Source organism: Colletotrichum graminicola (genome assembly GCF_000149035.1).
Source record: "Colletotrichum graminicola M1.001 genomic scaffold supercont1.33, whole genome shotgun sequence".
Taxonomy (NCBI): domain Eukaryota; kingdom Fungi; phylum Ascomycota; class Sordariomycetes; order Glomerellales; family Glomerellaceae; genus Colletotrichum; species Colletotrichum graminicola.
Window position 1 is genome coordinate 430,278 of NW_007361037.1, and position 14,954 is coordinate 445,231.

General features: G+C 37.5%; 2 protein-coding genes across 2 annotated transcripts; both read left to right on the forward strand.

Moving 5' to 3' along the window:
- Positions 1-9,158: 9,158 nt before the first annotated feature.
- On the forward strand, positions 9,159-10,821 carry GLRG_07652 (uncharacterized protein; the record flags this gene model as incomplete). The annotated part of the gene is made up of 5 exons (XM_008098467.1): positions 9,159-9,354; positions 9,417-9,436; positions 9,496-9,600; positions 9,658-10,133; positions 10,191-10,821. 5 exons carry the CDS (start codon positions 9,159-9,161, stop codon positions 10,819-10,821), a joined length of 1,428 nt encoding a protein of 475 aa, XP_008096658.1.
- A 1,908-nt stretch (positions 10,822-12,729) lies between these two features.
- Positions 12,730-14,405, forward strand: GLRG_07653 (uncharacterized protein; the record flags this gene model as incomplete). The annotated part of the gene is made up of 5 exons (XM_008098468.1): positions 12,730-12,870; positions 12,926-13,360; positions 13,417-13,816; positions 13,875-14,031; positions 14,102-14,405. The coding sequence occupies 5 exons, from the start codon at positions 12,730-12,732 to the stop codon at positions 14,403-14,405; spliced, it is 1,437 nt and encodes a 478-aa protein (XP_008096659.1).
- Positions 14,406-14,954: the final 549 nt, after the last annotated feature.

Genomic DNA, 14,954 nt, shown 5'->3' on the forward strand with positions numbered 1-14,954 from the left:
TCTTATCTAAATAAGATTTTACTAATAAGACTAGCTATAAAGTAGTTAAGTAAGAACTACCTAAGTAATTTACTTTTAATATAATATTTATAAGTAAATAGCTTTTACTAATCTTACCTTTATATACTTCTAATATTATATTATTAGCTAGGTGTAGCCTATAGTAATTATAACTTTTTCTCTTAACTAAATAATTAGTAGCTAAGCGTTACCCTTAGTAAGTATACCTCCTTTTGTTCTTTAAGTAAAGTAAAAAAGGTAAAAGTTACTTATATTACCTTAATTTACTTACTTTTTTTTATCCTTTAAATACTTATTAATAACTATATTATCTTTCTTACTTTTTCTCCTTCTTTAAGTAAAGTATAGTTATTAGTAACTAATATAACTTTTACTTAACTTTACTATCCTAATTAATCTAAAAAGACTACTTATTATTTACCTTTAAGTAAGGTATATAACCTTAACTCCTTACTTTTTTTCTTTTAAAAATCTTTAACTATAGTATCCTACTTACTAAAAAGTAAGGTCTATATATATCTTCTTTTAGAAATAGTATATATCTCCTCTTGTTCTTTAAGTAAGATCTACTATAAGGCCTCCCTAGAGCTATCTCTTTACGTTACTAAAGCGTAAGGCCTCTTTAAAGCTATTTACTACTATCTATTTATTTATTATTTTATTCCTTTATTTACCTTATCTTTTACTTATACCTCCTTATATTATATTATTTATTTACTTATCTTATTATTATTTATACTAATAGTAGTAATTCCTTTAATATATAGATTTACTTTTAACCCTATAGGTAAGAAGTAAGTGCTTATATTTAAAAGGTTAGTAAAGCTAATAGAGGGTAACTATAGTAAAAGAAGGACTAAGTAAGAGGTAAAGTAAACTATAGGCGCTAGCTAAGGTAGAGGAGTATATCTATCTATAAGATATTAAGGATTTATATCTTATCCTAAAGTATAGCTAGCCTTTTATTATTATATAACTATAAGGTATAACTAATTTAGCTAATATTCCTAACAGCCTTACCTAAGTTAAGTAATATAACGCCTTAAGTACTATTATTATACTCTAAATAATATAATATAGCTTTATATAGCTATATAGTTAATAGCTATAAAAATATACTACTAAAGACTTTAAAAAATAGTTACTTAATACCTTTAAGGGTATTACCTATAAAACTATTATTAAATTTAGAGACTACCTAATATATAGGTGTATATAGGTATTAATAGTAAAGTTACTAACTATTACTAAATAAATCTACTATACCCTTAAGGCTAATAATTTAAAGGTATAGACGCTTAAGGATATTAAAAAAAAAAAAAAAAGTAAGGATTTTTACTTAAAGATTAATAAACCTAACTTTATAAAAGATATTATAAACCTACTACTAAAAATAATATTAATATAAGATTAACTAGGCCCCTCCTATATTATTACCCCCTTAGTATAAGTTACTTAAGTCTAAGAAGGTTAATAAAGGCCTATTAATCTAGCCTTATTATATAATAACCTAAATTTTATTCCTTTACTATTTAAGTAGGTAAGTAACACTTACCCTTACTTATTAGTTACACTAGTTACTACTACCTTATTAGTAACTTACTAGCTTACTAACCTTATTAAATTATATCCTAATAAAATAAAGTATAGTAAAAAGGTATATAAGTTACTTAAATTAAAGCTTATAATCTTTTATAACTACTACATAAAGGCTAGAATCTAGTAAAAGCACTTTATAAGCGCCTTCTTTATTATACTTAAAGGTAAGGCTATAAAGTACTATACTAACTATCTTTATAACTAGACTAACTTTATTACTATAGTTATATAGATAAGAGGTAATTTTAAAAATAAAAAGACCTTTTAGGCCTACCTTACTAAGCTATAAAGGACTAATTTAATAAAAACTATCTTAAATAATCTAAATAAAAGTAAGGCTAAATACCTAAAGTTACTTATTAAGAAAGTAACTATTTTTATAAGAATAGTTATAAGGATTAGTACCTTATCTAACGTAGCCCTCTATAACTAATTACTTAACTTTTACTATAAAATAGAAAAGTGCTCTCTTACTTTTTTTAATTTATCTTTAATATTTACTAGCGTATATAGCTAGCTCTAATTAGTAATTAGTAATATAATATAATTTAAATAACCTATATATTAATACCTAACTAAAGAAGTAAATAATTAATACTAGACTAACTATACTTATAATAGCTAGTAAAGTTACTAGTAATTTAGCTAATATAACTATAGCTATAGTAACTTTATACTATAGCGCCCTTTTAATAGTAATCTATAGTAATAAGTACCCCCTTTACCCTTATTATTATTTATAAAAAAGTACTATATATATAGTAAGCCTAACTATTAGTTAATAAAGCACTTAAAAGACAAAAAGTAATAAGCCTACTATAAGTATAAAAAGCAGTATCTAATAGACTTTTTACCTAAAGCCTTTAACTACTTTATAACTAACTTTAAGGGATATAAGCTATTTACTTTAAATAAAGAAGGTAACTATATAAAAAGTAATAAAGATAAAGAATTAAGCACTACGTTTTATATATTAATAACGTTCTTTAACTTATTTACTATTAATAGGCCTACTCTCTTTTTATTACTATATAACTAATTTATAACCTATTTTCTTATAAAGGATAACTCCCTATATAAAAATCTATATAATAATAAGCTACCTAATGTAGACATTTTTACTTTTAATAAGTAATATTTATTTATCTTATTCTATAGTATTATACCTAACTCTAGCGTAGCTAAATATTTAACAGCTAGATATAAGCAGTATCTTACCCTTTACTACTAAATAAAAGGAAATCTAGCTATAGATAAGTTATAAGTAAGTAAAGTAAAAATCTACTTTAGTAGTAGTAACTACTTTAAATTATAAGGGGTAATTAATATACTAACTGCCTTTAGTATGTTAACCTTCTATATAATACTATTAAATACCCTATTTCTACTTTACCTTATAAATATAAATTAGTATAGTATTAAATTTAATAACCTTACTAATAAGCTAATCTAAGGTAACACTATTATACTTACTATCTAGAAATAAGACTATATATAGATACTACTTAATTAATATAAGTAAAGTATTACTTACTACTATCTTATAGATAATAAGTTATAGTAAATTTATTATTACTTTAGCTACCTATTAGTCTAAAGGCTTTATTACGTCCTCTAATAATCTAGTAATAAAGTTAAGATTACAGCCTTAAAGAAATTAACTAAGGTTTACTACTACTACTAGATAAATATAAAGGCGCCTAGTTACTTTAAATTCACTCTATATAATAATAAATATAACTTTAACTATAAGATTATTATTAATATTATTTACCTTAATAGTAACTACCTAGCCTTATATATAGTTAATACTATAATATCTTTTTAAGCAGCCTATTTACTTAAAAACGTTACTATAAAGTATATATAGGAGGCACTTTAAATATACTAAATTAACGTCTACCTTAGCTTACCTAACTAGATTATTACTAATACTAGCCTAAACTTTTACACTAGTAAATTTAAGTAGTTAGTAAGGTTACTTTATATTAATATTAAAAAAATACTAATTAAAGCCTATAATAGTATTAGTAAGGTTAAAAGATACTATATACCCCTCTAACGTATATATAATATCCTCTATAGTAAGGGCTACGCACCTAAGGTTACCTTTTAGCTAGCTGTTAAAGTAATTAATAATATAGCTAGCCTAAATAGTCTAGTACTTATACTACTAGTCTTTAGCGCCTACCTATAAATCTCTAACTTATTACTACTTTTACTAACCCTACTTAAAAAGGCTAAAGTAGTAAGAAAAGTAATAAAGGCTATTTACTAAATCTATATAAAAAGGTAAGTTAATAAGGTAGTAACTATATATAATAGCCTAAATACTACTATAATAGTAGCCTTTTTGCTTTAATCTATAGTCTATGTCTAGCGTAAGAAAAAGGGCTAATAAGGCCTTTTTTACCTTATTACTAGTAATAAGACTACTTACACTATTAACCTCCCTTAAGGCCTATAAACTTTTTATTTAACTGTTATTAAACTATACCTTAAAGATACTTATAATAAGTAATAATAGCTACTTTTTAAAGTAGGTAAGTAAGGTAATAAAAAGAATAATAATAATAGCGTAGCAGCCTTATTACTTACTAACGTCCTTATACCTACTAAAGAAATATATAATAGTATTACTATTACTATATACCTATAGCTAAAGTAAAAAGCTAGCTACCTATAGAGGTATATTAATTTTTTTAATAAAACTAGCTTTACTATTAGGCCTACTGCCTTTTTTACTACTATAAGTATAGTATACGTCTTAATAAAAAAAAAAGCTAACTAACTATTATTAATTAAGCTATAAAAAAAAGGTATTATTACTACCTTAAGAAAACCCTTTAAGTAAGTAACTACTACTAAAATTAAAAGGCTTATTACCTATAAGGTATTTTACTTTATTTAATATAATAAGAATAAGCATACTAAAATATAAATATTTAAATTATAGATTATTAATAAAGTAAAAGGTAAAAATAAAAAACTATATAAAAAATCCTACCTTATTATCTAAGGATATACTAATAATAGTAAAAAAGTAATTCTTACTTAGTTACTTATAATCTAGTAAGCTAGCTAGTACCTTATTCTTACTTTTACTTTATCCTTTATCTATAATAATAATAATTTCTTACTTTAGTTATATAATATTACCTAGATATATATATAGTTAACTACCTTATTAAATTATATAATTCTTATATACCTTTTATTATAAATATAGGACCTCTATCTAAAAGGCACTATTATATAAGTAGTAAAGCTATTATATAGTATTATAGAGGTAGGTACTTACTAGTAAGTAACGTATAGTTACTACTATAAAGAAAAGCTTTAGATAAAGACTTTAACTTTTAATCTATACTTACTAATTACTAATATAGAGAGCCTAGACTTTAGGATTATTAGTATATAGACTAATAATATTATTACCTTTTTAAATAAATCCTTCTCTACTTATAAGGCTAATAAGCTTACTAAGGCTATATTTACTACTAAGGAGAAGTAAATCCTTACTATTAATAACCTGCTTACCTTTAATAGTAGTGTAGTATCTCTAACTACTAAGGAGAAAATCTTTCTCTAATAAAAGGGCTAAGGTAAGAGACTTTAACCTATTAATAAAGAATCTCTATAAGCACTTAAGTAGTACGTTAAATAATAGGCCTATAGTATATATATTATATTAGTCTGCTAGCCTAAAGCGTACTTTAACTACTTTATTATAATATAACACTAATTACCTAACATAAATAAGATTAAAGCACTTAACTATTATATTATATAATAAATAAATAACCTTAACTATAGTCTATTATTTTACTTACTTAACTTTAAATTTATAAAGCTTTTTATTTTTATAAATAGATTATTTATAAATAATAAGGACTTTACTTTATAGCTAGGATTTATTATTATTCTTACTAATAAGGCACTTATAAGTACTACTATAGGTAATAGATTTACTATAACTAGTAATATTATTTACTTTAGCTTAATAAAGTGTAAATAAGTTACTTAAAGTGTACTAGCCTTTAAGATCTATAGTATAGTTACTAGCGCTAATATTACTTATACACTTAGTATAACTATTATAATAATTACTAACTACCTTAAGCTACTATATATACTAATAATCCTTTATACTAACTTATACTTACTTTATAAGTGCCTTATTAAGCTTAGGACTATAAAAAAAAAGCTTATAATTAATATTATAGCCCTCTAGTAGTTATATAAGTAATATAAGGTCTATAAGGTATAATAAATATAAAGTAATAATAATCTTACTAATAGATTTACTAAATTATTACCTAATAAGGCGCTAGAATAACTAGTTAGAAATAGAATAGTTTAGATTAGTATAAAAAGATAAGTTTCTTAAGTTATATAATAAATTATATAAATAAAAAGTATTAAATACTTTTAGGCTTTTAATTTTTATTACGTTTTTAAGCTTTTTAGCTGCTAGGCAGTATCTAGGCTATTTATAGTAATTTTTTTTTACTTTAGAAAGTTACTAGTGTTAGGATATTTAACTGTTTAATAGTAGAGCTAATTTATAGTTACGTGATTTACTATTACGTGACTTACCCTGGCGGCTTACTTACACTACTACAAATATCTGCGGCAACAACTTCTTCTTCTTTTTCCTATTATCTATCTTAATAAGTAACTAGTAGTTAATTAAACTATTACTGCTTTACGATTGCGATCCCTGTGATACTAACAAAAACCTAGACAAACAGCAATATATCTTCACCCTTTACAGTTTATGGTTGGAATTCTGGTTGAAAGCAGATGTTGGAACTAGAATTCTTTAGTTTCTAAGAGATAAACGGATTCGTATCATGCTTGGAATCTTGATAAAAGCATGTTGAATGATAAATTGAAGCACCCTTTTCGCTGAATTGACAGAAAATGACGAACATAAGCCTTCTGCTTTCGACTTTATGACAATTGGGCTTGAAGATCTCCCTACTTCTGAAGAGTTCCTTGGGCCTCAATTCTCATTACCTAACAAACTATAGTCCGGGGATAGTAACTTCATTACATGTGGCTCTAGAGTCACCGTATCCGCATGTCTTTGCTTGGTGCGTGGTGCTAGGTTGTACATGTCGAATCTGGAATGAATGATTATGATCGCTTTTGTTTTTTGGTGGGCATTTTTCTCAGCGTCTGTGGTACGGACACATGTCTTTGGGCGGCATTAATACTAGTAAAAAGCGGTGGCTAAGTGGTGCTACAGGAAACCTTACTTAATGGTTTCCGCCATCACCTCAAACCAGATAGGTGGCGTCTGTCTGCGACCGTGGACCATCGTGACTTAGCAGGGTAGTGATATGTATTATGTTTTATAAATTTTCACTTTGCCATTTTGGCTCTGACGCAGATAAACAGACCTCATACTATGCAGGACCGATGAAACCGATGTCGCCGATCAGCAACACGCTCATTATTACCTGGCTGTTCCAGCTTGTGTTCGGATGTGGTTCCCCTATGCTGGCCACCACCTCTCATGAGCCAGATGACAGATGCTCGGAGATCTTTTTCAATATGTGCTATTTACGGCCTGTGAAAGCACGTCATCCTGTGTTTGGAGAATGTTGTGTTCAATAAACTGCTACCTAACAAGTCTCAAACTTGATTGTCCTCTCATCTATGAAGTCGCACTTACTATGCATACGTTTACATGTTCAATCATGCACCCACACCAACATTCGTCGACTTTGGCCACCGGCATAACGCAGCGCCCGGATTCCCTTCACTTTCGGCGAACGTTTCCCAGGGTGTCAATATGTGGTCCCGATTGGTCACAACTTGTGGTGAAAGTTCGGTCCCCAACAAGGTGACAGCCTGTCGAGGAAAACGTTAGACCCAGAAAGAACGATGAAATTGTTCTGCGTCATCCGAGGCAGATGATAGTTCTAATGGTTTTTCTCTGACGATTACCCGACAAAGGGCTCATTTCTAGTTGAAGTAGAAGTTTTTGGAGCACAAATGATGCAGGACATATTGTCAATGACCCAGCTGAAAGCATGATCATCCTCCTGGCCATAAGTCTCAGATCGAATCAAATTTCAAGGAATGCCGTTCGCCATTCAATCCAGTTAGGACTTTAGAATCGTATCTTTCACAAAAGAAAGTCCCATATTCCGGATTCGTTGACCCTGAAAATGACAAAATGATTGCTGATAAACAAACATGGTCATGTTCCACTGCCCTAGAATCGGGGTTTTAGTCGCTTTGAACTATGTCCTAGTCTTGTAACTTTGCAATCACCCTAACTGAAACGATGAACATGAATCAAGAACACGAAGTCTTTTTGTTGATCATAACCGAATTGGACTTTGACTTCCTCCGGCTATTGAAACTCCGATTTGGTTGGTAGTCAACACGAAAGTCAATCGAAGCTACCTACCTGCCAAGCGCTTGACTCCGGCTGATTGGTTGTATGAAGTACGGGGAAATTAACATTTTAGAATCTTGTGTCTCTTTATTTCTTTTTTCTTCTTGGGCATTTCCGCTGTCCACTTGGCTGCTGCAAACTGAAAGACCCCAAAAGTCGACTCGGACGCTCAAAGGGATAAGACGGCAGTAACGAGGGAGAAAAAATGGTCCGTCTGTAGGAGTTGGACGAGCGCCGCAAGCCACACATCATACGACCCCAAGCAAAAAAGGTAAAGGTGGTTATGATTATGATATGGCACAATGGTAGATAGTGTAATGGAAGGATTAGACATCAGAGCAGTTGAACCTGATGGCCGAAAGTTTATTTATGTCGAAAACCATTGCACCAGCCGAAAGGACTGGAATGAGGGATCTGTACGTCTTCTAGAACGCTTTGGCTTCGAATCAAACAAAGGCACAGCCGATGGGAGCGCTGCCTTAATTCTCACCCCCCATGCCTCCGTGATATCTTCCTCTCAAAATCGTTGGCACTCAAGTTGGAAGAAGCGCAATTCTCACATGAGCCACCCTTTAACCCCTTATCTGATTGGGAAGCGGTGATCTAGTAGCAGCTCAGAGCATCACCCCAATCGGACCCATGAAAGAAGCGCCTCTGAACCACTGCTTTATGCCCATATCTTCTTGTTAGTGGTACAGAAGATTTTTTGTTAGTAGGACCATCGCGGAATTTCCTCCCAACCACTATCCGATCTTTTTCAGCGTCTCACATTTAACCACCATAGGCCCTGTGTTTGCGGGAGCTTTGCCTGCTGTAGACCATTCCTTACAGTTTGCCAAGAACGGCTTGCGCTTCGACCCAGTAATACATCCGCTCACCCGACAAACTCTATTTTGAAGAGATACGATCGGGCGAGTCAGGGCTGCAGGAGCATGCATCTTTCGTCACGGATCCTTGAAGTCTTTTGTCAGCAGCTTGGGACTCTCATTTACGTTTGGGACATTGTTGGAATGAGACTTGCAGCTTCAAAGTACGGCTTACTATGCCACGTTAAGCTGGGCTGTGAAGCGACGAGTCCCGTCATGCGGCTCATGATAGCTCGTACTGGGCGATCAGAGAAGCAATGAGCAATGCCGCAAGCCCGGTGGGGGCGTTTCCTCCTCCGCCGGGCGTCATTCCCAATTTCGAGAATCCTCGAGATGCTGGGTGGTTGCTGAACGTCATAGCAATGAGTGTTATGGTGGGAGCCACGACGATTTTCTTTGCTATCAGAGCATATGTGAAATCCTTCCAGTCAGGTTCACTCCTGCTAGAAGACTGTAAGTGTTCCCAACAGAGAAGCAATCCATTATAACCGACGTCAAACTCACACTTGGTGCAGGGACTTGTGCTATAGCATACGTAAGTGTCTTGCAAAAGCCCAGCTTTGTGGATGGTATGCAACAAACTAACAATCCTAGCTTCTCATTGTACTCTACATTGCGGTTGTATTTGTGATGGCGCACCACGGCGAGGGATACCATGTCTGGGAGATAACGAAGGAGGCATACCAGAACGTGATGCGGGTGTGTATTCTGCATACAAGGATCACGATGAAAATTGGCTAACGCAGCATTGGATAGTGGCTCTATGCGAGTTCCGTCATTTATATACCGGCAGCATATTTCACAAAGGTCACGCTCCTGCTCTTCGAGGGTCGAGTCTTCAAGGTCCACGAGCGAACCTCCCGTGGTATTCGGATCTTCATCATCGCCTTGTTCATCAGCTACATCCCCGTACAGACACTGAAAACGGTCGTTTGCTGGCCAATATCTGCGTTCTGGGACCCTCGCATACCGAAATCGAAGTGTCTCAACCAGCGTAAAATCTTCATCGCTGACATGAGCCTCGCGATCCTCACCGATGTCGTAATTATTGTGATTCCGATGCCGCTTCTTTGGGACCTGCGCTTGCCTTTGTGGAAGAAGGTTAAGATCCTGACGCTTCTCGGTGCGGGCGGCATTGCCACAGCCGTTACTATCTATCGCATGTATCTAGTTGTTCAATTCATCTATTCCAAAGACGTGACTGCCGATTTTGTCGTCTTGGATATCTTAACGTAAGTTTGGTGTTCCACTCAGAGTATAAGCGAGTTGTGGGCTGACAATCGGCTTAGAGCACTGGAACTTGTGGTTGGTTTGATTTGCGCATGTTTGCCATCGCTAAACCTCCTTTACGAACGCCTGAGAAAACGCGAAACGAAGCCTACGGGTAACAGGCCCAGGTCTGTACGTGAGGTCAAGAACAAGAAGGAAAATTCCCAGAGTACATTTGCTTTATGGAGTCTGATGACCGGGAAGCAAACAAGATCTGCTCGTACTGAGGCTCCCATGACAGAGGGTGCCAACAGCCTACAACTCAAAACGAACTTGGACACTGAGCCTGGAACTCTCAGTAGCCAAGAAATGGGAGCAATCGCCCAGGAAGAAGACTTGGAAACAGACACGGTGCAATGTGTTGGAAATGATGTTTTTAGCCCCACAGCAAAGTCGATTGACGGCCGGCGAGAGGAATGGCCGATGGCAGAGGCTGGAAGCTCATCTGAAAGAGTGAGGATACAGCGGTGGAAACACCATGAACTTGAAGCGAGAAATTCCTGGGAAGCTGTGTGGGAAAGAGCAGTACCCTTGGGGGGTTTACCGCCGATACCAGAAGACAGCGGCGCTCCTCGGCTTGAACTCACGATACATCCACAGACAGACTGGGAAAGTCTGGACCCGGCTAATGCAAATCATATTATGGTCTGAGCTCTGAGTAAAATATACCCGGATTTCCAATGAAAGGACGTCGTGAACCTGACCCTGAATCTATATACGTCTCTTGTTGAGGCTTGAGAAAAGATCGGATGTCGGGTCAACTAACCAAGAGAAAGACACTACAAACAATTTATTATCCAGGATAAAATATAATGAAGACAAAGTTCATAGAAGGTTTGAGGAAAGAGAAGTAATGATAGTTAAAGCTAACGAGCCTGGAGGATGCGCCACCAAGTACTCTAATCCGGTGACATGGAGTTGTTAGGGCATTACGTCAACAAATAGAAAGAACAGGAAGATATTTATTGGAGTTTTAAATATGGAAAAAGATCTATCAATCACACCAGACCCATGCTGTGTCGTCTTTGGGTATATAGCAGTTGGTCTGGAACACCCCCTTGCATGTCACAGTTGGTACGCTGTCTAATATTTTCGCAACTACATAAAACCACGGTTCTAGAGGATATCTACCGTATCCAATCACAAACAACTGACCGATGCATACCGAGGTCGAAAGCATACATTTTTCCAACCTTGACATGAAGTCTCCTTAAGGTTGAGCAAGTTTTCTGTATCAGGAACTCGATCACCTCCGGGTCTCCAGATGGGTGGGCCTTATTTGGCCGGTGCGCTGGCGGCGTTTTCGTCGCGGTGGGTCCAAAAACAGCCAGCCATGTCACAATGACCATTACTGTCATTATTCAGGCAGGGTAGCTTTACAAAGACTAGTCTACCGTCCCGAATCTTTACTTCATTCTGACCTCCGTATTGTGAACTTGCTGTATAGCCACTGCGAGATAACCTGGGGTCGTGAGATACCAGTCTTGGTGATGACAAATCGGGGCGGAATCAACAAATCAACCCACGAAACAAGTAAAAAGTATCACGAGTCGGTATTTGTCGCGATTAGTAAATCATAAGGAGAGTTGTACTGTACAAGAAAGCGCATTTGGTTGGTTGGTTTCTTGACTCCTGGAGGGCTACAACGGTGACGATAAGATATATTAATAGGCCAAGACTCTTTGTTCGGAACGTCGCCGCAACAAGAAGCTTGGCCATCAAGGTTCTACAAGCATATACGCAATTGGCTGAATCCACAAATGTCTTGGGTAACGGTCTGGCTGATCAGTATGCAGATGGGCGAAAAGCAGCTTTTTGATCCAACAGCTGCAGTATCTCGCACGAATGTAATCTCTTGACGCCATCTATCGATGTTACACAATTCGATTCGTTCGAGAAGGTGAGCCTGTACAAAAGCTCAGAATGACATCGTGACTGGGCATCGTCTAGTGACGATGCTCGGATGATACGACGGAGTGTTACACCGCCGCGCTTGGCACACCTATGGGCGCTGCCCAATACGATATGCTCAGCGTAATACAGCCCCTTGATTAGGGAGCCTTTCCGTACACTGATGCTTGCCGCCAAGCCCGGACGGGTATGTAGGCAAATTTGCGTCGAAGGATGGTGGACTGCCGGGCTGGGGCATTGGAGCCGGTGATTCGCCTACCCAAGTACAGAGCGGGCCTTGTCCCAAAAACACCTGCTTCTTCGGGTAGTAGTGCGCCGCATCGTGACGTTGGAAACTGACTGCGTAGTATGGCTCCAACCTTCCACTCGCCTCTTGTCGACCTTCTGTTTCTAGCAAGAAGAAGAAAGGAAAGCATGCTTTTGAGATGTAAAGCTGTGGAGGACACAGCGAGGCCCAAGGGTTAGCTTTTGAATGCCACCGCCTCCTCATAGCTGACTGCAAAGACATAAAAGAGTTACAGTTGCGCGCAGTCAATAGACGTTTTGGATCTACACTTCTCCCACTCTTTGTCTCCTCTCATTGTGGTTCACTCGTCAATCAATTCCTATTCTTGAAAACCCCTAGAATCCCCGACCGAACCACGCAAAATGAAGGCTACCACCTTGGCAGCCCTGGCCGTCTCGGCCCTCCTTTCCGGAGCCTCGGCAAAGGAGATGACGCCTAGTGAACTCATCTCTGAGATCTACGACAGCGGTGTCATCCACAAGGACATAATGGCCCGTAAGAAGGTATGCAGCCGTCCAATATGGAGTTCACAACAGCTTTGCTGACTTCGGTTCACAGGCATCATGGGATCGCCAGATCGAGAACGGAGAGATGGATTCTGCCGTCTATAGAAGCCGCCTCGCCGAGGAGGGTCCCGTCGCCTGCATCAACGGTGTTGCGGAGGTTGTGCCTGGAGACGCCAACAACACGTTCAGGTGCAACAAGATTGACTTCTACGACTTCAAGAGTCACGCCGACCTAGGCTCAAGAGCCGGTCAGGGATCCTCGTCTTGGGGATGGACCAGTCCCGATGGTCGCGAGTTTGCCATCATCGCTCAGGCTGACGGCGCTGCCTTTGCCGAGATCACCTCCGAGGGCAAGCTTGTCTATCTCGGTCGTCTTCCTCAGTACTCTAGCCAGTCTATCTGGCGAGAGCTCCGTGGGTACAAGAACTACATCGTTGTTGGCAGTGAGGCCTCTCGCCATGGCGTTCAGATTTTTGACCTGACCAAGGTCAGTTGAGTCATGAATCGCTTTTCCGCTTGGGTGTTGTTAACTTATACTGATAGTTGTTGGATATTGACCCCGCAAACCCCGTCACTTTCAGCAACCAGCGTGATTTGACAGGTTGGTGGAACGGCTTGCCTGCAGGTTCTACCCACAACATCGTCATCAACGAGGAGAAGCAGTACGCAGTTGCTGTCGGCGCTCAGCCTCGCAACAGTGCCTGCCGCTCTGGTCTGATCTTTATCGATCTCAGCGACCCCTCCAAGCCCACCTCTCCCGGCTGTGCCGCCGGCGATGGTTACGTCCATGATGCTCAGTGCCTTGTTTACCGTGGCCCTGATGAGAAGTACTTCGGTCGTGACATCTGCTACGGCTACAACGAAGACACCTTGACCATTTACGATGTTACCAATAAGAACGAGACCAATATCATTTCGCGTACCTCCTACGAGGGTGCTAGCTGTAAGTCATGGACACTATTTGCGCAATGGTCCGATTTTCATACTGATTACAAATGCAGATACTCACCAGGGTTGGGTCACGAACATGGAGTGGCAGGAGTACCTTGTCCTCGACGACGAGTATGATGAGGTTGATGCCACTGGACCTGCTGCATCCGGCTACCCCATCACCTACTTCTGGGACATCAGAAGTCTCGAGGCTCCTAAGCAAACTGGGTACGCGGTCGACTCTTCTCTACCTTCTGGCCCTCCCTTTGATTTGACACTAACTCATCATTTGCTGCAGCTTTTACCGCAGCGAAGCCTACGGAATTGACCATAACCAATTTGTCGTCGACGGCTTTGCCTTCCAGAGCCATTACGGTGCCGGACTTCGTATTCTTGATGTTTCTTCTCTGCCCGAGGACCCCACTGGAGGAAAGGTTTCCGAGGTTGGATTCTTCGACATTTACCCTGAGGATGACACGATGCCTAACGGGGGATCTATCGACTTTGTCGGTACTTGGAGCCACTACCCCTACTTCAAGAGTGGCCACATCCTGATCAACACCATTGAGCGTGGTGCATTCGTTGTGAAGCGGTCTGCATAAGAGCCGCAATTTGCGTTGTAAATAGAAAATGCGGCCTGAAAACCGCTGTCTGCCAAAATTGTGGTCCTTTCAGGCTGTGCTCAATTTAATGACACTTATTAGTGATGGGAACTATCAACTCAAATGACATTCAGTCCAAGCTACATGTTCAGGCAGATGTGAATGACATATATCAGACAACAACGTTCGGTACAAAATATATATTGCTCAATCAGAAGCATCTGGATAAAAAGACGACAAGGTCGATTTACTGTCTAAAGTTATCCACTTGCTGACCGTTTGAATGAGAACGCTGGATTCTGGCCGTTTCATTGCCGCATTGATTAGCACGCCTCGGCTGGTTTATTAGCACAGCTCTTGGTACAGCCGGAGGAAGCCCAGCGATTGACCATTCCCCAGAAAGTCAAGGACACTTGTACAGAATGGCGACTGCGGACCTGGAGCAACATCCCGGAGGTGATCAACAGCGGCCAGCAGAGCTTTGACATTCCAATTCTCGTCCGTAGTATACCTCATTGGTCGTACCACATTTGGCTGGGTCTTGTTGAG